Source organism: Danio rerio, chromosome 9, assembly GCF_052040795.2.
Source record: "Danio rerio strain M-AB ecotype USA chromosome 9, GRCz13ab, whole genome shotgun sequence".
In the NCBI taxonomy this organism is placed as follows: domain Eukaryota; kingdom Metazoa; phylum Chordata; class Actinopteri; order Cypriniformes; family Danionidae; genus Danio; species Danio rerio.
Genome location: NC_141029.1, coordinates 27,802,300 through 27,826,957, shown reverse-complemented (window position 1 = coordinate 27,826,957; position 24,658 = coordinate 27,802,300). Strand labels below are relative to the sequence as shown.

At 32.9% G+C, this 24,658-nt stretch overlaps 1 protein-coding gene across 7 annotated transcripts in view; it reads left to right on the top strand.

The window, feature by feature from the left end:
- Window positions 1-4,487: 4,487 nt before the first annotated feature.
- Window positions 4,488-24,658, top strand: part of arhgap15 (Rho GTPase activating protein 15) — a 66,521-nt gene continuing 46,350 nt past the window's right edge. For 5 of the 7 annotated variants that reach the window (XR_015498689.1, XR_015498688.1, XR_015498687.1 and 2 more), the window contains exons 1-6: window positions 4,488-4,571; window positions 8,328-8,472; window positions 9,497-9,556; window positions 9,738-9,799; window positions 11,065-11,152; window positions 11,990-12,079. Coding sequence is in view for 3 of the 7 variants with exons in the window: in XM_087265734.1 (XP_087121860.1) it covers window positions 8,338-8,472; window positions 9,497-9,556; window positions 9,738-9,799; window positions 11,065-11,152; window positions 11,990-12,079 (435 nt within the window). In the remaining 4 variants the exon portion in view is untranslated. 7 annotated transcript variants of the gene reach the window in all.

Below are 24,658 nucleotides of genomic sequence, written 5' to 3'. Positions count from 1 at the left end.
GAAAAGGAAGATTACATTTCTGCGATGGGAATATTCTCAATATTTTAAACACATGGAAGAAAAGGAAAAGATAATTATCTAAATGGACAGGGATTTTACTTTTTATTGAGACAAAAAGTACAAAAGTAGCAAACTAACCCTAACCCTAGCACAAAAGTAACGTATCGCATTACTTAGCATAAAAGGTAACTAAGTAGCGCAACATTTTCGGGGAGTAACTCAATATTGTAATGCATTACATTCTAAAGTAACTTTTCCCACCACTGAATGCGACATACGCTGAATTCAGAGCAGATACAGATGCGCTTTAGGGCCGTCTTGAATCGGCTTTGAAAAGATGACTGAAGTGAATTTAGGGAAGCATAATCTGTTGTTAATACTTTTACAGTTTGCATGAAATCAAAATTGAACATGTTTATTTTGGAGGCGTATATTGTTAGTGTTAATGGGAACAAATACTGCAAGTTAACCCACTAAAAAACAACAACAGTTTGACCGTTATTTATAACAGTTTGACCGTTTCTCATTATAAATTCTTAAGCGATCTTGCTTATTCCCATAACGTCATCATCAAAGTTCAGTTCCAATACTCAAGACTGCAAGTACACAGAGGATGTGTGGAAGAACCCGGATGTGCTCTTGATATTAAGGTTGCATTGACTTGAGTGTAGTATTTGCTTAAAGTCTCAAATGTCATTGTGGTTAAATAAAGGAGAGGGAAGAGCTTCACTTCTTTATCCGCCATTATTTATATAGTTCAGAGATTTATCTTGTCTACCACAGAAGAGTCCCACTGTGTGAAAATGAGACATAATGAGTGAAATTAAACAATTAAACACATAAAAATTTAATAAAGTTATAAATTTATGTTTTTTTTTATTGTGCAAAGTATCTTTGTTGTTTCTGTGGATATGTTAAATAGATTGAAAAAAAAAAAAACATTTCATGAATGTTGTAATGTTGCAATTGGTTTCCTTTTTTAAATGTGAAAAGTTCATGTGACCAACAAATTTGCTGCAATGTAACCTGGTTGGTCTCCATGAATACAAGTTTGTTCTCAGCATTCTTTGAGAAATAGAGAAATGACCTTTGCTTTGGTAATTCATTTATTTTATTTTCGGCTTAGCCCCTTTTTTCATCAGGGGTCGTCAAAGCAGAATGATCCGTCAACTTATCCAGCATATGTTTTACGCAGAAGACGTTCTTCCAGCTGCAACCCAAGATTGGGAAACACCCATACACTCATGCTTTCACACTCATACTCTATGGCCAATTTAGCTTATTCAGTTCACCTGTACTGCATGTCTTCAGACTGTAGGGGAAACCGGATCACTCAGAGGAAACCCATACGAATACGGGGAGAACATGCAAACTCCACACTGAAATGCCAACTGACCCAGCTGGGGCTCGAACCAGCATCCTTCTTGCGATCATGCTACCCATTGTGCCCCTGTGACACCATTGCTTTGGTAATCTTTAATCTAAATCTAGCCTTTCTGCCTTGTCTGATAATTTGACAGCTTGTATAAAAAATGTCCAAGCATTAGTTTGCTATGAAAGATGCACAAAAAAATAAAACCTTGCCCATTATTCAATGTTCCATTTCAGTTGGAAATGTGACGTCATAGTTAAATAAAAGTCTGCAGCAATATCTGGTTCTTGCAGACTTTATTTACAATGACATTTTATTGTATTATACTTTTTTGGACTTTTTTTTGCAAATCATATTGTTATAAAATATGTACTGTTACTTCTTCAAATAAAAAAAAAATATATTGTTTTTCTTTTCCAGATTACAATCAATAAGCCAAACAACAAAACCTTAAAAGCTACTTAAAACTATGATTCCCAACTGATACAAAAGGATGACATAAAAAACAAACTCAGGATAAGTGAAAGCATCACCATTTTTTATAAGCTCTTGTCAGGGGTTGGTTAAAAAGTATCATTTTATCTGTGTGCTGTTGGTTTTTTCTCCGACAAATTGTGCAAAATTTACAATCACTAATTTCTTTCCTTCATTACTGATTAAACCAAAAAATAATAATTCATTTTTGGCTTCTTCCCTTTATCAATCAGGGGTCGCCACAGCGAAATGAACTGCCAACTTATCCAGCATATGTTATACACAGCGGATGCTCTTCCAGCTGCAACCCAGCACTGGAAAACATCCATACACACTCATTCACACACACTCATACACTACAGAAAATTTAGTCCATCTATAGCACATGTCTTTGGACTCAAAGGAAACCCACAGGAACACGAGGAGAACATGCAAACTCCACAAAAAAGTGTCAACTGACCCAGCCGGTACTTAAACTAGTGACCACCTTGCTGTGAGGTGACAGTGCTAACCACTGAGCCACCATGTCGCTATAAAAAAAAAAAAAGAAAAAAAAAAGAAATATAACATTAGACTATAGTAAGTCTATCATTTTACTTACTTTAAGACTTTAAGACCACTTTTTTTTATCATATTTTTTATTTTATTTTTTTGCATTTGTTTAATTTTACTCAGACAAAAAGAGATACCTAATGATGGCTAACAGCTAGATGTCAGATTACCCTATAAGTTTTAGTTTCTGCAACTAGGTTGTGCTCATAGTATACAACTATATCTTCCTAAAACAGTGCCTTTTTTGACAATTGTTGCTTTATTTTCGTAAGATGCTTGCAGTGTGTAGACCCTGTTCATTTAGCTGCGTTTTCATTAAATTGTTCAGTACTTTTTTACTGCATGTGTATATATCATATACTACCTGCTCAGGCTGACTCAAGCTTTGTTTCAAGACCTCTCACAAAACCTTTCTGTATCTCATTTCACCCACAAATCAAACCATGAGAAATCACATTTTCCCTGATACAAAATGGCTACCACATATATAACAGGTGTAAGTTTCTGCTCTTAACACCAGCATCTCTTTGATAATTCTCTAACCTAATAGGGTCAGCTCGACATTTTTTTTTTTAAATTAAATTGTAGACCTTAAAAACAGAATACAAAATAAAACATTAACATAAAAATCTAATATCAAAAAATATACCTACTACAATATCACACACACCTACTTGGGCACGTTTAAATTTGCAAAAATCCTTTTTGCTGAATGAGTCCTTGTCTCTCTCTAGTGGCTGAATTTTAATACTGCACGTGGATGCTGGCGATTGTAAGCTCTGGTAAATCTTGCTTTTGTTAATATATCTCTTGCTTAGTATGGGTGCAGAAATGCAGATAAATGATTATTGACCTATGGTTTAAAAGTATAAATCTGATATGGCATAATGTATTTTATATTAGAATACATAAAAATGTTTTATTTTTCTATAAACTTAAGATTTCCATCTAGTGGCCTGATTGTGCTCTGCGCCGAGTATGACATTTCTACTCATGAAAATGTTATTGCAGTTCGATTTTAACTTTAAATAAATAGTAATAGTTTGATAATGGGTTCAGATAAAATTAAGTAAAAAACATGCATAATATTACTTTAAATAGATAAATAATATGGATTACTATTTAAAAGTTATTTACATTCTAGTACATTAGTACTACATTGTTAATCAGAGACAAAATAGTGCTGACCACTTGATGGTGATGTTAAATATTTAGACCTACCAATACTATAATAATTTTGGTAATTGCATTTTATTTTAAAATAATGTACTTGACACTCTGGGGGCACCATTATCATATTGGTCACTGCTTTTATTTTATTTTTTTTATTTTTTTTAAAGTATTTTATTTATTTCTGTTATTTAAAAAAATATTTAATTATACATTTTTATACATTATACATTTATTTTTATTATTACATTTTTGCTTTTTTCTTTTTCTTTTTAGTTTATTTGTATTTTTTATTTAATCTTATTTTTAAGTCATTTTATTTTAGTGTAAAATTAAAATGACAAGGGAAAGGGGCTTCAAACCACATGCTTTTTTTATACTGTTTCCTGTTTGAAAAAGCACCACAGTGCACCACAGACCTATTTAAAAGCAAACCTGGAAATAGAAAAGATCAGTCATCTGCTATATTATAAGATAGATGAAAACAGTCTTTATAGACTGCATAGAAATATGGACTTATTTAAAATTTTAACACTTAGTCACTTAAACTATGAACAAAACGTTTTTTTTTTTTTTTTTGTATTAAGTAAGCCACATTGCAGTACCTCAGTAATTTTATGGTTTATAGATATCACAATAAACATGATCTAGATGTCATAATATAAGCTCCATACAATTTCATATTTTAGTCTGGAAAAAAAATCATGATTTGCCCCAAAAGCAGACCTAATTTAAGCATTCTTCTTCAAGAAATCAGTCTGTTCATCATAATACGTCTATAGTGCTGATCTACTGTAACAGATCTTTGTTACAGCGTCCATCTTGTTTAAAAGTAATGGCAGGCCTCAGGAAGTACAGAAGCCTCATGTTTGCACTACTGCTTGCACATCTTGAGTTTGACGTCCCATGTGACTTCAACACTTCCTCCAAACGACACTTTCTCTCTATCTCTTCTCATACAGGTTCTGTACAGTATTTTATCTGAAACACGACCGAGAACCAGGTATGGGCATCTGTTTTTTTACTCATTTTAAACAGGAGCAGCAGCACTATGACAGAATGACAAAACTTGTTTTAAAAAAAAAAGCAAATTAAAGTAGTTTTTGGATGGTTGAATGATAGTTTTTATGATGGTTGCTTTCATGTTTTAAAAATCGATATGTATACAGATTTTATATCTACTGTATATACTATATGGTAATTAGGCTACTGCTTTTAAAAAAAGAATGAAATAAAACAAAATATATATATATCTCCATAGAAGGACCGATGTGTGTTTGACATTTGCATATCTGGAGCTAATTATTATATTTACAATAAATTGAAATGTCCATATTTTGTAAAACAACATGCTAATTACTAAACTCATACTGACTTTAAATATATAGCAGGTAAGAAGAATTTGTTTTAATGTTAAATGTGAAATCTTTGAATGTGAGGCTCCATAACTAATAGAAAAAATGCCAGAACTGATATAAGCTGCGTTTAAATATTCCTCAGATTATAATTATTTTTAAACTGACAATTAATTACAAAGGAATTTACTGGTGCCCACTCTTAAAACCACTGTAAAACTTGCCATGCACAACTGAAAGTAGTATTGTTTCCGCTGTTTTTTTTTTTTTTTTTTTTTGAAGATTTGTTTATTTCCTGTCATGTGTTATCATGGCAGCTGCAGATTTCATGCTTCTTCAGTCATAGAAACATTGCAAATATTTATTACAGATAGACATAGTCTTTGTACTGCCTCAGATAATCAAAATAAGTATAATAATTAAAATGTAATAATAAAAATAACAACAACAACAACAAGTTGTCTAATACGAATAGTAAAAATGCAAGAAAAATGATATTTATTTGGAACCATCAATAATTTTAGTTATTACTTAAAAAATAGTCATGCTATTTAGTAGAAATGCTGTCCTCATTGACTGACCCTTTACTTGTTTCAAACCTTTGAATGAGTTTGTTCTCCTGTTATTGACAAATGCTACTAGTCTTAGCATTTGTACTGTGTGCAAAATTACAAACTACAGTTCATATATAATTAAATTGAATGAATAAAAAAGGAAGTTCATTAGTGTATGCATGTGCGCATCAGCAAACAACTAAAAATGCAGTAGCTGTGAAGGTTAGATGTTTAAAAAAAACATGAGACGGTTCAGTTCCTCTGCTCTCTCGATGGTGCAATCACACTGATGGTGAAACTCTGACAAGAAACATTTGGCACATAAAGCTCCTTAATAAATAATGACACACTTGTGAAATAAGCCAAAGAGAACCACCAAATGTAAGCTATATTCACACTTAAACATTTTATAAAAAAGGACATTTTAAACGCAGCGTAAACAGATATTGCAGCTCTGAAAATGAAGTGACTGAGGAAGTTAATGCAGCGCTGTGATGTATTTGTAAATTGTGTTGATTCTGACAAATTTGCAGTTGAATTTTACTGTGATTTTAGCTTGATGACTCTAGCAGGGTTATGTGAGCAAACAAAAATTTACCATGAAACAAAATAATGCTAGCTAAGACCTGGCTAGTTGTCACACAGGCCAATATTTCTGTAAATGTAAGGTTTTTAGACAAAATGTTAGTTACAGAAGTGTGTTTCCTAGATTTATATGTTGAAGATTTTTTGATAAAAAGTTATGTGTATGAATTATCTTCTGTTCTCTGAAACTATATTATTTTCATATTTTATCCACTACTTTAAAAAACAACATGTAATAAACAACATCAAATAGAAAACCAAATATATTTTATATTGTACATTTGATGCTTTTCTTTAAATTGGTCGTTCAATATGTCTTTTTTCTTTAACTTTACATATAAAACAAATTTTTTATATGAAAAAAAAAGCATTTTATACAGTTGAAATCCAAATTATTATTAGACCCCCTTTGAATTTTAGTCTTTTTTAAATATTTCCCAAATGATGTTTAATAGAGCAAGGAATTTTACACAGTATGTCTGATAATATTTTTTTTTCTTCTGGAGAAAGACCGATTTGTTTTTTTTGTTTTTTGTTTAGAATAAAAGCAGTTTTAAATAAAAAAAACCAACATGTTAAGGTTAAAATTATTAGCCCCTTTAAGCTATTTTTCCCTGATAGTCTACAGAACAAACCATCATTATACAATAACTTGCCTAATTACCCTAACCTGCCTAGTTAAATTAAGCTAATTAAGCCTTTAAATGTCACTTTTAGCTGAATAGAAGTGTCTTGAAAAATATCTAGTAAAATATTATTTGCTGTCATCATGGCAAAGTAAAATAAATCAGTTATTAGAAATAAGATACTATTTATCTCATATCTATAGATAAAACTATTATGTTTAGAAATTTGCTGAAAGAATCTTCTCTCCGTTAAAAGAAATTGGGGAAAGATAAACAGGGAGGCGGGCGAAGCAGTGGCGCAGTAGGTAGTGCTGTCGCCTCACAGCAATAAGGTCGCTGGGTCGCTGGTTCGATCCTCGGCCTAGTTGGCGTTTCTGTGTGGAGTTTGCATGTTCTCCCTGCGTTCATGTGGGTTTCCTCCGGGTGCTCTGGTTTCCCCCCACAGTCCAAAAACATGCGGTACAGGTGAATTGGGTAGGCTAATTTGTCCATAGTGTATGAGTGTGTGTGGATGTTTCCCAGAGATGGGTTGCGGCTGGAAGGGCATCCGCTGCGTAAAAACTTACTGGATAAGTTGGCGGTTCATTCCTCTGTGGCGACCTTAGATTAATAAAGGGACTGAGCCGACAAGAAAATGAATTAATGAATAAACAGGGAGGCTAATAATTCTGACTTCAATTGTATATACATTTATTAAATCAAATTTCAGTAACAATTTTCATTTAAATTTTTTTAACTATATAAATACATAATTGCTAGGGCCAGACAGAATATGCAGACATCTTTTGCTATTCCTGTGCAAAATTTTGCAGAGTATTGTAAATAAAAACATAATATAAGAAATACAAATTAGTTATTGAATTTTTATTTAAAGTTTACAATATAAAACCAATTATTATGCAAACAAAGCAAGTCTCCCTATCACATATCTACTAAAATACAGGAAATATTACTTTACAAACTGTATTATAAATAAATCAAATGAACATTTTCACATTAGCCAATAATATTACTAAAACTAATTAAAAAAACTGATTAAATATACATTTACAAACATTTACACAAGTAAATAAATGATGGGCTGAAAATCTGCAGATTTTTGCATGCGCAGATTCAGTGTGGGCCACAAAAAACTAACAATAAATAATATCAAAACATTATTTATCATAGTTAATATTACTGTCAATATTTATTAATATATTTTTGGTAACACTATATTTTAAGGTGTACCTTTTATGTTCTGTTTAGTAACTAAAGTAACTCTAATTAATTATGCATAATTACATGCAAATAACCCTAAACCTATCCAGCATTATAACCATAAAGAACATGTAATTATTTAATGTTACAGCTATTGGTAAATAATTAACTGTAATGACAACAACATAAATAAAATGTCATTGTTATTTTTGCAGTGAATTTTTAAATGAACTGACAATTACAAATGTTAATAATATTAAATGTTCAGAATGGATTGATCGTTGTTATAGTGTTTTTTATGCATTGCATAATGTCAAATAAGACCTCATATTAAAATGTTACCAGAATCCCTGTCATTCAAAACTATGCCTTTATTATTGATGTGTCTGACTCGTGCACCGTTCTCATGCTCAGCCAACGTAAATGTTTTTTTTTTCAGTGTCATAGCGATGCAAAAGCCGCCAGCACTGGTGCTTCCTGGAGCTGTTCAGCTGAGAATCAAGAACTCTCAGAGCAGCACTGGAGAAAGACTCAGCCAGACCAAATCTATGGTCCTGCCAGAGGCCGAAACACTACAGAAACCCGTGAGCATCAGCACAATCACACTCCTTCACAATCTCTGCTCATTCAGGAAATCAGTATGTATGAGTGTGCATGACTACATCTTCACATTCAACACCTAACCGGAAGCTTCCTGTTGCATTGGCTGTTTTAAGAAACACTCAGACAGAGAACAGCAGAGGGCAGAACAGCACTGCATTTATTGCTCTCAGCCTCCCACCGTTTCTATCCAAACATTAAATATCCTCCGCTTCTGTTTCACTTTTTACTGTGATGAAAATTTGGTGTTGTAGATTTGCTGTACATTTATGAAAATCAAGGGGAGACACGGGAGGCAAAATACAGTTTTTTTTCATGCAGTACTTTTCAATGTTGAGATTTTGGGGCTTTTTAGTCTAATTTAATCAGCCTATGTCTGTTTTAATGACAATACATATTAAGCTATTTTCTTAAAAATACTCTTTTTTTCCTCCTTCCTCTTGCATTCATAAATTTTAATGCAGCTTTTACATACATGAAGCATCACAGTTTTATTTATATCTTTGTGAAGGTTTTTACAGAGAGATATGGATAATGGATACCTAATTTGCCTGATTGCATACAAAATATTAATAAAAAAATAAGATATTTTCAATTGTTTATGAATTGTGGAGTGATAAAACAGTAAAAACCCTTCACTCCAGTGTCTAAATTTAAAACTGTAAACCTGACTTCAACAAATAATGAGATTTTTGTGATATAAATGTGTGCAAATTAGTGCATAGTTACAGAAATAATAACTCATCTGCACATTTAAACACAGCATTTTAGAAAACCTTTGAATGTTCTTAATGTACATTTTATGTACAAAACAATTCGTAACATAATCACTAATCTGTAATAATGGTAATACATATTTTAAATAAATTTTTTAATATACCTGCAGTGTCTTGCCAAACTGAAAATAAACCTTGCAATAAACAATTTGAGCAGGATTGTGATTGAATTAAATGTATTATTAGATATATTTGGAAATATACTTATTTAACACCACATTCTCTATTTTAGATCAACCGTCACCGGAGGAATCAGTCTCAGCATAACAGTGAAGTTTCTGTTGGGTTGCAGGTATGATCCAGTTGTGTTTTTGGAAATTAGCAATATTAAGATTGTTTTGGACAACACAAATCTAAACTGAAATTATCAAGAAGAAAAAATAACTTATTAAATCAAATAAAATGCACAAATTAACCAGTTTGTTTTAATTTATTAATTTATTTTTGTCATTGTGTTTTCGTTTTTGTTACAGCCTGTTTTAAAAGGGGAATATTTGAACAAAGCCAAAATTGCTGAAGGAGGAAAGAAATTACGGTTCGTCTATCTGACTGTCTGTCTATCTGTATATCTAATAGAGCTGCTTCTGGATATACTGGTGATCACATTGTTTTTTTTTTTTTATAATAAAATGCTATACATATGTAATTATACATAAATAAACATGTAATTATACATAATTACATATATGAGTGTGTGTAAAATACAGTATGTAGCCTACATGTTTTACCCCCAATAAGTTCTGAAACATGGAATATCTATGGAATTATATGTAGTTTATGAAATAAAATACAAACTACGTTTTTTTACTACATTACTGGAGCTGCGCATCGATGGATTTGCTCTTAAGTGTTTCAGCAGTAAAATTCAAAGCACACTGAACTGAAGTAAACTGAACTTCAACTCTGAAATCTGGACTAGAACTTCTATGTTTAGCAGCTTTGACACAATCTACACTTTAAAAGTGCTATATAAATAAACTTGAATTGAATTGAATCAAAACACAATGGAAAATCTATAGAACCAATAATAAAATGGTCGCTTAATTTTCTCCAGAGCCGTATTAACTTCAATATTTAAAGCTCAGTATGAATGAACAATTCAATGACTCGCTCATAAAATCGTGTTTTATTACTGGATGAATCTGAATGAATGAATCAGTTGGGTATATATATTTTAATGGTTGCGTATCGCCACCTATTGGTGTAACGACGTACTTGAAGCAGCCATTTGAAGCGCCAGGTTGAGGTGAGTTGCTCTATTTTAATTGCTCAAATACACGTGGGTTTATATCCAAAATACTAACTCTTATTTGAGTATTTATAAAATACTTTAAATGTAAGACATCACAATACTACATGGTTGAAAGACCTGACAGAAGCTGAATCGAGTATGTATACAGTATATATATATATATATATATATATATATATATATATATATATATATATATATATATATATATATATATATATATATATATATATATATGTATGTATGTATGTATGTATGTATGTATGTATGTATGTATGTTTGTATGCATGCATCTATCTATCTATCTATCTATCTATCTATCTATCTATCTATCTATCTATCTATCTATCTATCTGTCTGTCTGTCTGTCTGTCTGTCTGTCTGTCTGTCTGTCTGTCTGTCTGTCTGTCTGTCTGTCTGTCTGTCTGTCTGTCTGTCTGTCTGTCTGTCTATCTATCTATCTATCTATCTATCTATCTATCTATCTATCTATCTATCTATCTATCTATCTATCTAGACAGTTAACATAGCCTCTTTTATTTTTGCAGGAAAAACTGGACTTTAACCTGGGTTGTTCTTAGCTCCAATCAACTATTGTTTTATAAAGAGAGCAAACAAGAAGCTGTGTCAAATTTGGTAAGTCCACCAACAAACTACACCATGTATGTAAAAAGTACATATTTGTGTTATAATTCTACCTTCATATAGTAAAACAAATAAATGAATAGGCTAATGTGTAAAAAAAAAAAAAAAATGAAATGTAAAATAAACAGCAGAACCTAATGAACAGCTACAGATGTGCATTAAACAGCATAACTGTTAGCGACTGGGTGGGGAAGCATAATGATTTCCATATTTGTCTCACTTTTAAACTTTGCCTTTGATCCCGACTATTTAAAACACTGCCGAAAAAAGGGAATATCTACCCATAATGCATGGTACTTTACGGCTATATAATTTTTCTGCTGTTTTGAGCTGCATGTGGCAGTGATTGAGAATGCGTTACAGATGAAAAGAGCTTTGCTACCTTCACATGCTTGCAAAAAATGGCATGTCAGGGCCATCGATGGGGTCCGCTCATATTAGTTTCAGCATCACTCATGGTCAAGTGGTCATAAAGCCCTCGAGCTCTCTGCCATTTCTGAGGGCAACAGACACAGAGGTTATCAGGATGAAGTTAAGTATCTTTGCCACCTCATTAAAATCGTAGCATTGTATGAAATGACCCTCTAGTTTATGAGCCTGACATAGAGCTGTTTTATTAATCTTGCTGCACATGTACAAAGCAGATCTAAATATAAATGTGAAAATCTCCTGACAAATGTCATGTAAGTTTTATAAATTGTTTGATTTTAAAGTTGGTTTCAAAACATCATGTTCGTCAATTGCTTGAGTCACATAAGACATGAGAAATGTGTTGTTTTTATTTAGTGTCTTGGCAAACATGCTCATCTAATTGTACTTTCTCTCTAGAAACCAGGTGGTAAACCAGATGGTGTGGATCTGAATGGGGCTGTAATTGAGTGGACGACAGAGAAATCAAGCCGAAAGAATGTGATTCAGGTAGGATGCAATGACACAAGTTCAATATTTCATCTGTTTTTTTCATCCGTTAGAGCAAGGAAGAAATTGCAATATATCAGTATCTAGAATATCAATAGCTACACACATGTATTGAAAATGTTCAGTACAGGGGTCTGTCCTTTGTACCTCACTTAAATGATCTAAGATGATTTGGCATATCCTGGATCTTTTAATCTTGATAAGTGATCTCTGGCTAATTTGGTTCTTCAAACAAGTTCACAAATCAGATTAAAATGTCTGGATAAACTGATCTGAGACCATTGCTTGTGTTGTGAAGGACTGATCTATCAATCCTCAACATCATGATCAGTGATGCAACGATTGGCTGACGGCACAGCAGTGTAATGACATCATCTGATTAATATTCTATTATCCATGGGAGGAAAATTACATAACATTTGTAGTACATTATTTGTTAAATATGATACACAATAACTTTCCAACTTTGTTGTGGGCTGCAGGGCTTACACTTTCATGTGTCAAGAGTACTTAGCAGTTTATTTATAGTAGCCTAGGCCTATTCCAGTTTCTTCATTGGTGCAAAGAATAACTGGCTATTTAAATGAATTTTGCATCAAAAAGGCATTTTGATATTGATAAAGGTGTCTGCAACTTGTGCGAAGCATCAAATCACCGGCATATTAGCTGTCAAAACATGCATGACTATATAAATTATTATTTCACTAAAAACAAAGACTGTTGCATATTGTGCGTGTCTATTATTATACACAAATTGTACTAAAGCTGGTACCTTAAAATAGTGCGCGATTGTGTCTAAAATGTCCATGTTAATAAATGTTCTCTTTGAACCCATTCAGGAAAAACCACCCCATGAGAGTATTTGTACTTTTATTTTTTTATTTTATGCTGATTGCATAAGTTTTATTTATATATTTTTAAAACTTTTTTCATGTATACATGATTTTTTTTTTTACTATTTTCCCAAGTGTATACAACTACTACTGTAAGAAAATATCAGAATTCGGTACATACTTGAGAGTATTACCTTTGTTTGAAAAGACCCGATCTAATTCTGTTTATATGAAATAAGCCTGCTCCTAAGCAGGTTTGAGCTACCATCACTGTTGCTACAACAACTCTCGGATTAATTTTGAAGAACAAAACGATCCTGGATTGTGTCAAATCGTCAACAACCAAATCCAGCTAATTGAGTAATCCACATACAAAGAACAGAGCCCAGGTTTTTGGGTTTAATATGCAAGAGTAGGAATGAACTTTGTTGTAAAGAAATGCAGTTTTAAACACAGATGTGTAAAACAGCTATGCATAGTTTCCAAATTTGTGTTTCCTCACAAGGATGAGACAATATTGCTTTTATCCATAGAAATGTTGCCAGATTAGCTTTTTTTAATTGCCTAGGTTAAAAAAATGTGCCAACTTTGAGAAACTTTTGAAAAGAGACTCAAATGACTAAAAGTTTTTTTTCCAGCTCAAAATTACACAAATAGAAAACACTGAACCGCTTACTGGCCAAGCAAAACATAAGCCTGGAGAAAGTTGGAGAGAGATGTGCCTAGCATTTCAAAGCATGTGAGTTCTGGTGCTAGTTGCAGTTGTTAGGTTATATATACTGCAACATAGACATACCACAAAGCATAATTAAAAATACAGTTAAAATATCTGTGAAGGGGCGTCACGGTGGCACAGTGGGTAGCATGATCGCCTCACAGCAAGGAAGTTGCTGGTTTGAGCCTGAGCTGGGTTAGTTGGCATTTTTATGTGGAGTTTGCATGTTTTCCTCGTTCCATGGGTTTCCTCTGTCCAAAGACATGCACTAAAGGTGATTTGAATAAGGTAAATCAGTCGTAGTTTATGTGTGTGAATGCAAGAGTGTATGGGTGCTTCCCAGTGTTGGGTTGTGGCTGGAAGGGCATCTGCTGCGTAAAACATATGTTGGATAAGTTGGTGATTCATTCCGCTGTAGCGACCCCTAATGAATAAAGGGATTAAGCTGAAAAGAAAATGAATGAATGAATGAAAACATCTGTGAAATGTTAATGGCTTTGCGACGTGATTCTGCCTTTAGCAACTTATCCTTGAAAATTAGTTGGCAATGCTGTTTATATACACTATCAGCAGGTTTGTTGTGAGCTCATCTGAAAAATATCAAAGTACACAGAGTGAGCTGCTGGATAAGTGAACAATACAAGTTATCTAAATCATGAGACATGTTTTAAATGAGATCCTTCAAACTAAGTCAAAATCTGTCCTCCATTTTAAGAAAGACGTCTGTAAAATAATACTGGCAGCTGATCGCTCATTTTTGTATAATGGCTTATATGACCAGACAATACATTGCTTCAGACAACAAAATATATTAATATCAATAAAAATAGTTTATTGAAAATAGATTGTTAAACTGCAGTTACATTTGTATCAAAGTATCATAATGCAATTTGAAAGTGGAAATCAACAGAAAAACACCAGTTTGAATGACAAGCTATGATCAATTTTCTGTTAAAGTGTTATCCATGAATTTAGTATTTTAAAAAATGTGTTTGAGATGTGTTTTCCTTAGCACAAAACTTTATAGTAACCTGCAAATGTGACAAATTCAAACACTTTATTTCCATTTTGCATAAAGGATTATCCTAACTTCATTTAACTTCTCAGACTTCAGTGAACAAACACTGGTGCTTGTGTGTGTCAAACATACAGAGGGGATTAGAATTGGAGCACAAACATTAAAACCAAAACATGTTAGCATTTTTTTTTGGTAAAGATACATACTTTTTTGTGTGCTTTTACACCCCTAGTGGCTAAATAATACTGACTTATTATTCTAAAAATCTTATACTATAAAAAATCTTTTAATTGTTAATTAATTTCCGTATTTTTGATTTACAAGTGTTTTCTGTTTATTTAGGGTTGTGAATTGCATTATGGGGGGTTAATCTCTGCTCTGTTGACTTTTAATGTTGAAAATTCAACTCAACAGTTTAACAAAATGTTTTTATTGACATTTTCGAAGTTTGAAAACATAATGTATAAAAAATAATATATAGAAATAAGTCTGTAAAATAACAGAAAATTTACTGGCAGTTTTTACAAGGTTTTTGTATCATAGTATACAGTACAACACCAACCCCGACAATATATCACTTTAAACTATTAGAAATGTTTATAGAAATCCCTTTTTAGGACTTTTCGAGGTTAAACGTTTTTAGAAGGTCTCATAATGCAATTCAAAAGCATAAATAAATGTGATAATAATTAAAAACATTAATCACAAAATACGGAAAACTGCTAATTTATAGACGTTTTTTACAGTGTACATAGCGAAGATTTGCTAGGAGTGCCATCGCTCTTAATCTTGAGTCATAAGGTTTCACCTTTTAATTTGCTTCATCTCTGATGATCTAACCTCCTTTTTTAACTCAAAGTTTAAGATCGCAGCTTAGCCAAGTTGCTCAATACATTTATAAAGGGATTGGACCATCTACAGAGAAACCCAATTGCTCAGTAGGCTTAATGTCTAGGGTTTTCATAAGGACTTCTCATTGTCAATTGAAGCTGGTGTCATACCTCCTAAAAACCTTCAAGAGAAAATATCCTCTCTCATATCTGCATACCAGCGACTGGATGCCAATTTCTTAAACATTCTAAAGCATTTCCTGACATTTCTGTCCAGTCATTGTTGTGGATGGACTTTTCATTAGGACTTATCTAAAGCAAGATAATCTTTTCGGCTGGTGTTACGTATGCGTCAACCGCTTATCAATAAATTGATAGCAGAGTTAGCTCTCGTAATGAGGCAAAGCGAGGATAAAAAGGCAATTTTTTTTTCAGATCTCATCGCACACTTATAATATCTTATCACTACCACTGTACTTGCTGTCCAGTATTTTGCCCAGAATTCTTTTTTTTTTTCTGCAGGAGAGATTAAAAAGGCATTAAACAGTAATCTTAAATAATCCCAAACTCTCACACAGAAAAAAAGTGCTCGTAATGACGGTACCAGGCCATTTCGTAGTCTGCCACCGCTGTCAATCAACCTCAACCGGGATTAGAAATTAGTGTGGAGGCTGGTTAATTCAGCGGCACAGAGAGTTAGATTTGCAATCTGTGAGGCATTCAGCCGAGGTCTCGAAGATCTGCCCGGCTTAGGGCAAGACAAAACACTTGTGTCAGATGAGGGATAGTTGCGATTAAGGAAGTTCACGTTCTTTCATTAGAGGTTTTGATCAGTGTCTTAAGCATCTGGAGTCGACTTTCATTTCTTTTTATGCTTCTGTCACTGCTGCCATTAACTTTAAATGCTGGTGCAGATCCTTATATCTCTACTAATACCAGGATTACCGCATTTATCAGTTGAAACTTAGCAGCCCTGAAATGCAATCACAACATTGGAGGTGCTGTATTTAGTTCTTTCCCCCAAATTAACAGATATAAAAGGCTATGAATTTGAAAATTGCACTGCTCTTCAAAAGTTTTAGGTCAGTTTTATGTTTTTGAATGAAAGCTATTGTCAACAAGTCTAATTTAGAGTATTTCAGAAACTGCTGATCTACTGGCATTTTCACCCACAATCATCTCTAGAGTGTACACAGAATGGTCCAAAAAGAGAAAATATCCAGTGAGTGGCAGTTCTTTAGGCGCAAATGCCTCGTTGATGCAAGAGGTCAGAGGAGAATGGCCAGACTGGTTTAAGCTAATAGAAAGGCAACAGTAACTCAAATAGCCCCTTGTTACAACTGAGGTATGCAGAAGAGCATTTCTGAACCCAAAACACGTCCAATTTTGAGGCGTATGGGCTACTGCAGCAGAAGACCACACCGGGTGCCACTCCTGTCAGTTGAGAACAGGAACTGAGGCTACAATTCACACAGGCTCACAAAAATTGGACAATAGAGGATTGGAAAAACATTGCCTGGTCTGATGAGTCTAGATGGTAGGGTCAGAATTTGGCATTAACAACATAAAAGCATGGATCTACCCTGCCTTGTAAAAACGGTTCAGGCTGGTGGTGTTATAAAGCGCAAATCATCTCAGTATGGTTTCTTGAACATAACAATGAATTTATTGTACTCAAATGGCCTCCACAGTTACCAGATTTCAATCCAACAGAGCACCTTTGGGGAGATTCACATCATGGATGTACAGCCGACAAATCCGCAGCTACTGCATGATGCTATTATGTCAATATGGACCAAAAATCTCTGAGGAATTTTCCAGTACCTTGTTGAATCTATGCCACGAAGGATTAAGGCAGTTTTGAAGGCAAAAGTGGGTGCCGGTAATAGTAAGGTGAACCTAATAAAGTGACCCAAGTGTATGTGATAAATGCTATAAAAACAGCATACATTTTAGAAATATTCTTCATCAGTGGATAAACAAAGCTGAAGTTTCAGCATCATTTATTCAAGTCTTCAGAGTCCCAGTCAAATCTTCAGAAATCATTATAATATGTAAATTGCTTTACAAAATTATTAATATTTTCAGTCTGTTTTTTTCTTTTTATGAACAAAATTCAAAGAACAGCATTTATTTTAAACAGAAATACTGTTAATGTTTTTACTGTCACTTTTAATTTACTGAACACATGGTAATGCTGGCGCCTCACATAAAGAAGGTCGCTGGTTTGAGCCTCGGATGGGTCAGTTGGTGTTTCTGTGTGGAGTTTGCATGTTCTCCCTGCATTTGCATGGGTTTCCTATAGGAGCTCAAATGATTGAATGAGTGAATGTTTGGCAAATAAACATTAATTTCTATAAACTTTTGAAAAGCAGAGTACAGTATATTGGAAATCTTTTATTATCCTGCGTTAAATGTGGCAGAGCACATAATATTTACATCTACTAGTGAATCAAAATTGAGATGTAAGAATCTCCTGCGCTAGAAAGTTTCCTCACACTGTTGTTCAGTGCTTTGACTCGCACAGACTTTCTGGTTCATTTAGAAGGGTTATGAGCCAAGGGAGCCATATGCATTTATCACTTTCAAAGCTCCCACAAAACGAAATCTGTTTTCCTATGTTCATATAAAACTCTAGAGCCGATGAGAAAATCATGTTTCTTTATGAGAAAGTCCAATGGAAGAAGGTTTTTTTTGTTTTTAATTATTTGATCTTCAGTTAATAGTTAAACTGTTATTTTTGAATATATATAGGATCATTTGCATAAGAAAAATTGCAATTATAAAATACTTGAAATTTTAAATTGTCTATATTCGAACTAAGATTAATTGTATGTTTTGCACTTAACTTGAGGATAATAAACCAACATATATAAATGGACATTCTACCAGAAGCGTACATGGTTTGTCCCTGAAATACATAAATACAGCGAATAAAAAGTATTTCATCCCAAAATAATTTTTTAAATGGACTCATGGCTGATTTTTGTGAGTTGTTCTGTAAAAGAATATTTCTTTTATTGGTTAAAAACACATAACAAATTTACAAACAGTCATTGTCCTTGTCCTCAGACCAATTGAACCTACAGCTTTAATAGTTTTGTTATGCTAAAATTTGTTTTTTAGAAAAAAAAAAAACTTCAGAAATAGCAAGTTTAAGTTGTTATCATTCACATCAATTGATTAAAGAAATGAAATTAAACATTAATTAAAAAAAAAAAAACACTACAAACATATGCGTGCAATACATCTTAAAGGCTATAACTAGGCCCACACGAAATCTGCGCATGCAGAAATGCGTCGATTTCTGCAGATTTTTAGCTCTTTATTAAGTCTATTTATTTACTTGTATCAACGTATGTATTTATTTAGTTTTTAAATTATTTCAGTAATATTATTCACAAATATAAAAGCGTTTATTTTATTTAATATAGTTTATATAGTTCAAATTTCTGTCTTTAAGTGGATTTATTATATGAGAGACTTGCTTTGTTTACCAAATAAGTAGACCTATTTAGATTTGCACTGTAAACATTGAATAAAGGTTAAAAAGGTATTATTTTTTATTTAATATACTCAGTTTTTAGTTATAATACTCCCAAAATTATTCTGCATAAATCCACAGATTTTTTACGAAATTCTGCACAGAAATAGCAAAAAATGTCCACAGATTTTGTCTGGCCCTAGCTATGAAGAAGCTGAAGGTGGTCAAGGATGCGTTCTATCATTGAATTTATGATTTTATTCTTGTTTTTGTATGATTTTTTTGAAGAAGACAAGTTTAAACATCAGGCATTGTCACATTTTTGTGAAAATGTACATTTCTGGTAGAATGTCCCTAATATTGTTTTTTTTAGTGGAAAGACATTTGTACAATGACTAAATAATGACAGATAATTCCCATTTTTGTATAATTTAGCTCTTCCCATCTCACCTACGAGAAACAAAGACTCCTACAGAATATTTTCATTGTCTAAATAACCCACGGAAAAGTATTATCTTCCTAAACATTCATCCTGAAAAGCCAAAGAACTTTATCACACAGCCTACCAGTTTTCAGTGTGGCAGGAAACAAAAAAACGTGAGACAATGGAAATCCGAGTCTCATCGCATCCGCGTTTGCGTCACCTGCAAGAAAAAAAGACTATCAAATCCAGCAATCCTCTTACACAAAAGCGTCTGCACTAAGACCTTACAACTGTCTCGTATTATTGACAATAGGTGCCTGGCATGAGTGTTGGAGAATCAAGAGGAAACATCTGAGGCTGATTGAAATATCATATGCCGGCATGTGGCGTCAAGCTGGAGGAAAAGCAAAGCTAAAACTCAGACTGTTGCTTCTCTTTTCGCCTGTAGTCGGAATCTTAATTCTTAAACAGTGCCAAAAACAACATTGGTGAGCATAGGAATCGGTGTTAATCACCATTCAGCTAGGGATGTTTTACTATTTTAGACAAGAATGCATTATGTTTTGCTGTGAGCAGCTTGTGATAACTGTGTTCAGTGTTCAAAGTAAAGGCAAAGTCAATTGAGTATATAATGTGCATTTGAATATGCGGCATATGCCAAACATCTTCCTGAATTTGTGATAAGAGTGGCTTATTAATAGGTTGTCATCAACAACAACAAAAAAGAGAGATGCTTTTACAATCAAGATTCAGAATAAATCTCAGTGGCTCACCATTTTAAGTAAGCATGGATGAATGCATGAATAAATAAATAAATAAATAAATAAATAAATAAATAAAATGTGAATGAACACTTTGTAATTTTTTTAAACAAATAAATATTGTAATCTATTTTTTGCCTGTTTATTTAACATGGACAATACACTTGACATTGTTATATAAAGACAACTGATGTCGCATTCATAGGGCATATAGCATAAAGTTAATTTGCAGCCCTTGTCCCTGGTTAGGCTTTACATTTAAAAAAAAATAAAGTGAAAAAACAAAAACAAAACAAGAAACATGTACATTAGAACCACAAACTTAAAATGTTAGTCAATTTGTATACTAAAGAGAAATGTAAACCTGAACAACCTGAGAGAATAATACTTCATGTTCACATTGCTGTAAAGATTTCAAATATTTTTTCATCTTTACAGAAAAAAACTGTGAGTTCTGATTGTAATTTTAAATCACAAGACATCGCTTTCCATAGATGTGAACCTTTCACTGAAAAGGATGACTGACCCATCATGGTTCTGCATCTGCGAATTCTACAATTCCCACTTACTGCTCATCTAGTCCACATCACTGCTGAATTTATGTATTAACTATTATGCACAGACTTTTTTAGGGGCAAGACCAAGTATACACCTAAACATGTTTTTTTAAAAATGAAAACAAAACCATCAAAACATAACAAGTTATATATTTTTTAAGAATTTGCCATTTTATTGGTTTCTGATCTATTACTTTTGAAGTTTGTTTGTAAAGTGACATAACAGGCTTAACAACTGATTAAGTAGCTTTACCCCAGATTATTGCACAATAAGACATTTGTGATAATATCGTAGCATGCACAAACATTTGCGCTGCTTTAAGAGAAAGTCAGAATTACTAGCCCCCCTCAATTATTAGCCCCCCTGTTTATTTTTTTCCCCCAACTTTTGCTTAATGGAGAGAATATTTCTTTAACACATTTCTAAGCATAATAGTTTTAATAACTCACTTCTAATAACTGATTTATTTAATCTTTGCCATGATGACAATAAATAATATATGACTAGATATTTTTCAAGACACTTCTATACAGCTTAAAGTGACATTTAAAGGTGTAACTAGGTTAATTAGGTTAACTAGGCAGGTTAGGGTAATTAGACAAGTTATTGTATAACGATGGTTTGTTCTGTAGACTGTCGGAAAAAAATAGCTTAAAGGTGCTAATAATATTGGCCTTAAAATAGTTTTTAAAAAGTTAGAAACTGCTTTTATTCTAGCAAAAATAAAATAAATAAGAATTTCTCCAGAAGAATATTATCAAACACACTGTGAGAATTTCCTTGCTCTGTTAAACATCATTTGGGAAATATTTAAAAAATTCAAAAGGGGGCTAAGGTGAAGCAGTAGCCCAGTAGGTAGTGCTCTCGCCTCACAGCAAGACGGTCGCTGGTTCCAGCCTCGGCTCAGCCTCTGTGTGAAGTTTGCATGTTCTCCCTGCGTGGGGTTCCTCCAGGTGCTTTGGTTTCCCCAATAGTCCAAAGACATGCAGTACAGGTGAATGGGTTAAGCTAAATTGTCCGTAGTGTATGAGTGTGTGTGTGTGTGAATGTGTGTGCGGAGGTTTCCCAGAGATGGGTTGCGGCTGGAAGGGCATCCGCTGTGTAAAAACGTGCTGGATAAGTTGGCGGTTCATTCCGCTGTGGCGACCCCTGGTCAATAAAGGGACTAAGCCGACAAGAAAATGAATGAATGAAGGGGGGCTAATATTTCTGACTTCAACTGTGTATGTGGTCTTATCATATGAAAGCAGTTTTGAATTTTTTTTTATTGAGTCTAAAATGACACCTAGGTATTTAAATTCACTCACTTCTTTGATTTCCTTTTGATCAATTTGGATTTTAAATAAATCTAGTGCTCAGTTTTTTTTTTATTTTATTTTATTTTCTCAGAGGATTTCGAAAAACACATGGAAACTGTTTTGTTGTAATTTAGAGTCAAACAGTTATCCTGCAGCCAGTGGGTAATACAGATCAGTAGCTTGGTTAACATTTCTGCAGCCTTCTGTGAACTTCCTGCTGTTACATAAATAATTGTATCATCTGCATATATTTGACAACCAACCTCATTGCAACTTTCAGGTAGATCATTAATATACAAACAGAAAAGCAATGTTCCCAATATTGTGCCTTGTGGTACACCTAATTAAAGTGTTGATCTCACACCGTTAATTTAAACACATTGCTGTCTACAATCCAGGTATGGTTTAAACCAGTTTAGAGCATGTTGTGAAAAGTATTTCTGTTTCAATTTATTTACGAGTACTTCATGATTCACAGTATCAAAAGCCTTTTTTAAGTCTAAAATTACTGCTCCCATAACCTTTCCTTGATCCAAACTGCTTTTCATCATATCTATTATTTATGTCTTGCTGTTAGTATTATTATTATTTTAATACATTATTATTTATTATTAGCATTACAAATTATCATGAGTTTACTACTATAATACTTTAATTTAAATGAATTTAAAATGAAAATAATAATAATAATAATAATAATAATAACAATAATATTTTTTTGCAATTACATGAGGTTCCCCAAATTCTTTCTTTCTTTCTTTCTTTCTTTCTTTCTTTCTTTCGTTCTTTCTTTCTTTCTTTCTTTCTTTCTTTCTTTCTTTCTTTCTTTCTTTCTTTCTTTCTTTAAAAAAAAAAGATTTACATAAGTGATCTTCCACTGACAATTTATTTATTTATTTACTATAATTCTCTTTGTGTGTACTGTATATTTATATAATAAGCTCCATGGCAATAAACTAAAAATATTATGGTAATATTATAGAATAATATTATGGTATTATATTATGAACTAATATTATGGTATTTCCTTGTAGCCTTAAACATGAATAAAAGACAAATCCTTTCCTGAAGTTAGCCAGTGCAAAACGAATAAATAAATAAATCTATCCTCAAAAACTGGGCAGAAAAAGCAACAATTAGAAAGCAGTTTGCAGCGTCTGGAATGAGGCCAGCGGTGGCCATTGCATGTTTATAGGCACTGTGATGAAGAGCATGTGGTTCGTGTCCATTTGTCTTCTCCTGAACTGTCCACAGAAGTGAAGATCTTTGGCCAGGCTCTGTCAGATCTCGTATCTCAGGCACGCGGCAGCTTTCAGGCATGTTTACTGTAGATGATGACAGGCTGACAGGCCTGCAGTGAGTAGCGGAGACGTGACTCTTCCAATGGCTTGCCTTGAAGGACCGCTAAGTATCTTGCTTTTGAAAGGACACGTTGCAGAATTGAGCTAATGAAGGGGTGTATTGTGTATTTACTAAGTGTTGTTCGGATTGTCACTCATTGTTGTTCATGTAAACAGTCCTAACCTGACTATTACACCACTGGCACGTTAAGAACTGGACTTTGTTGTGATATCTATCAAAGTATATCTGATTCAGACGACGTCGGATTGCAGGCTCAAGGCATAGAGCATTTAGTTGTTTGTTGTTTGTATATGAAAAAATCCAACAGGAAGTTTTAATCATTAGAATTAATGTACTTTCATATGCAGACATTATTTCTTTGACTCAAGATGACTAAAATGTGAAGAAACGTGATTAATTTTGATGTCATGTGCACTTATTCATACCTCTTTTCAGTTTCTTACTAGTTAATTGATGCTTTTTATTCATCACAGTGTTATTTACATCAATTCTCAAATGTCCAATATGCTTATTATAGCCTTCTGTGATATAAATCTAATTTAAAACATTTTAAAAATAAAATATCTGATTCTTTACTAAGAGAAATTCCATTATTAGTATTCTATATAAGAATACATAAAAATGATCTGAACTATCCATAAAATATTTGTAAAAGTTTTTTTATTCTTTTGTAAGAGACAATGTTACAGGCCCTATTGACCTTATTCTAAAATGTGGAAGTTCGCCTGTTTTCGCGATTGTCTTAGAACGTCCGATTCAGTCGCCTATGGGAGAAATGAGTAGGAATAATAACCGGCAGAAAACGGTCAAACTACTTGATTTAAAATATCAAATTGCAACATCAAGCAGCGAAACGATCAGTTTTTAACATCAAAAAATGAATGGAAGTGAATGAGACCGGTCTCATTTGGCTTGAAGTCTCAAGCCAAAAAGATTCAAATGGCAGCGCCCGCTCATCTGCAGAGAATAAGGTGAATAAATCCAATCTATCATCCTCTCCCCACAATTTATTTTTTAATATTTATTACTTTCTTATCGTGTCTATTTTTTAAATAGGTTTTTTCCTATTATTATTATTATTTAAACTCCATTTTATTTATTTATTTATTTATTTGTTTGTTTGTTTATTTTATTCATAAACCTTTATTTTTAATCTCTATTTCAAGAGTCTCCTGGACTTTTAATTTTTAAAATTAATATTGCAGTATCATGTCCAATTATGCGAAGCCATTATTTCTTCGAATTTTTACTTTTTCCTGAAATTGTTTCAATAATAAAACATAAAGGAACAATTAT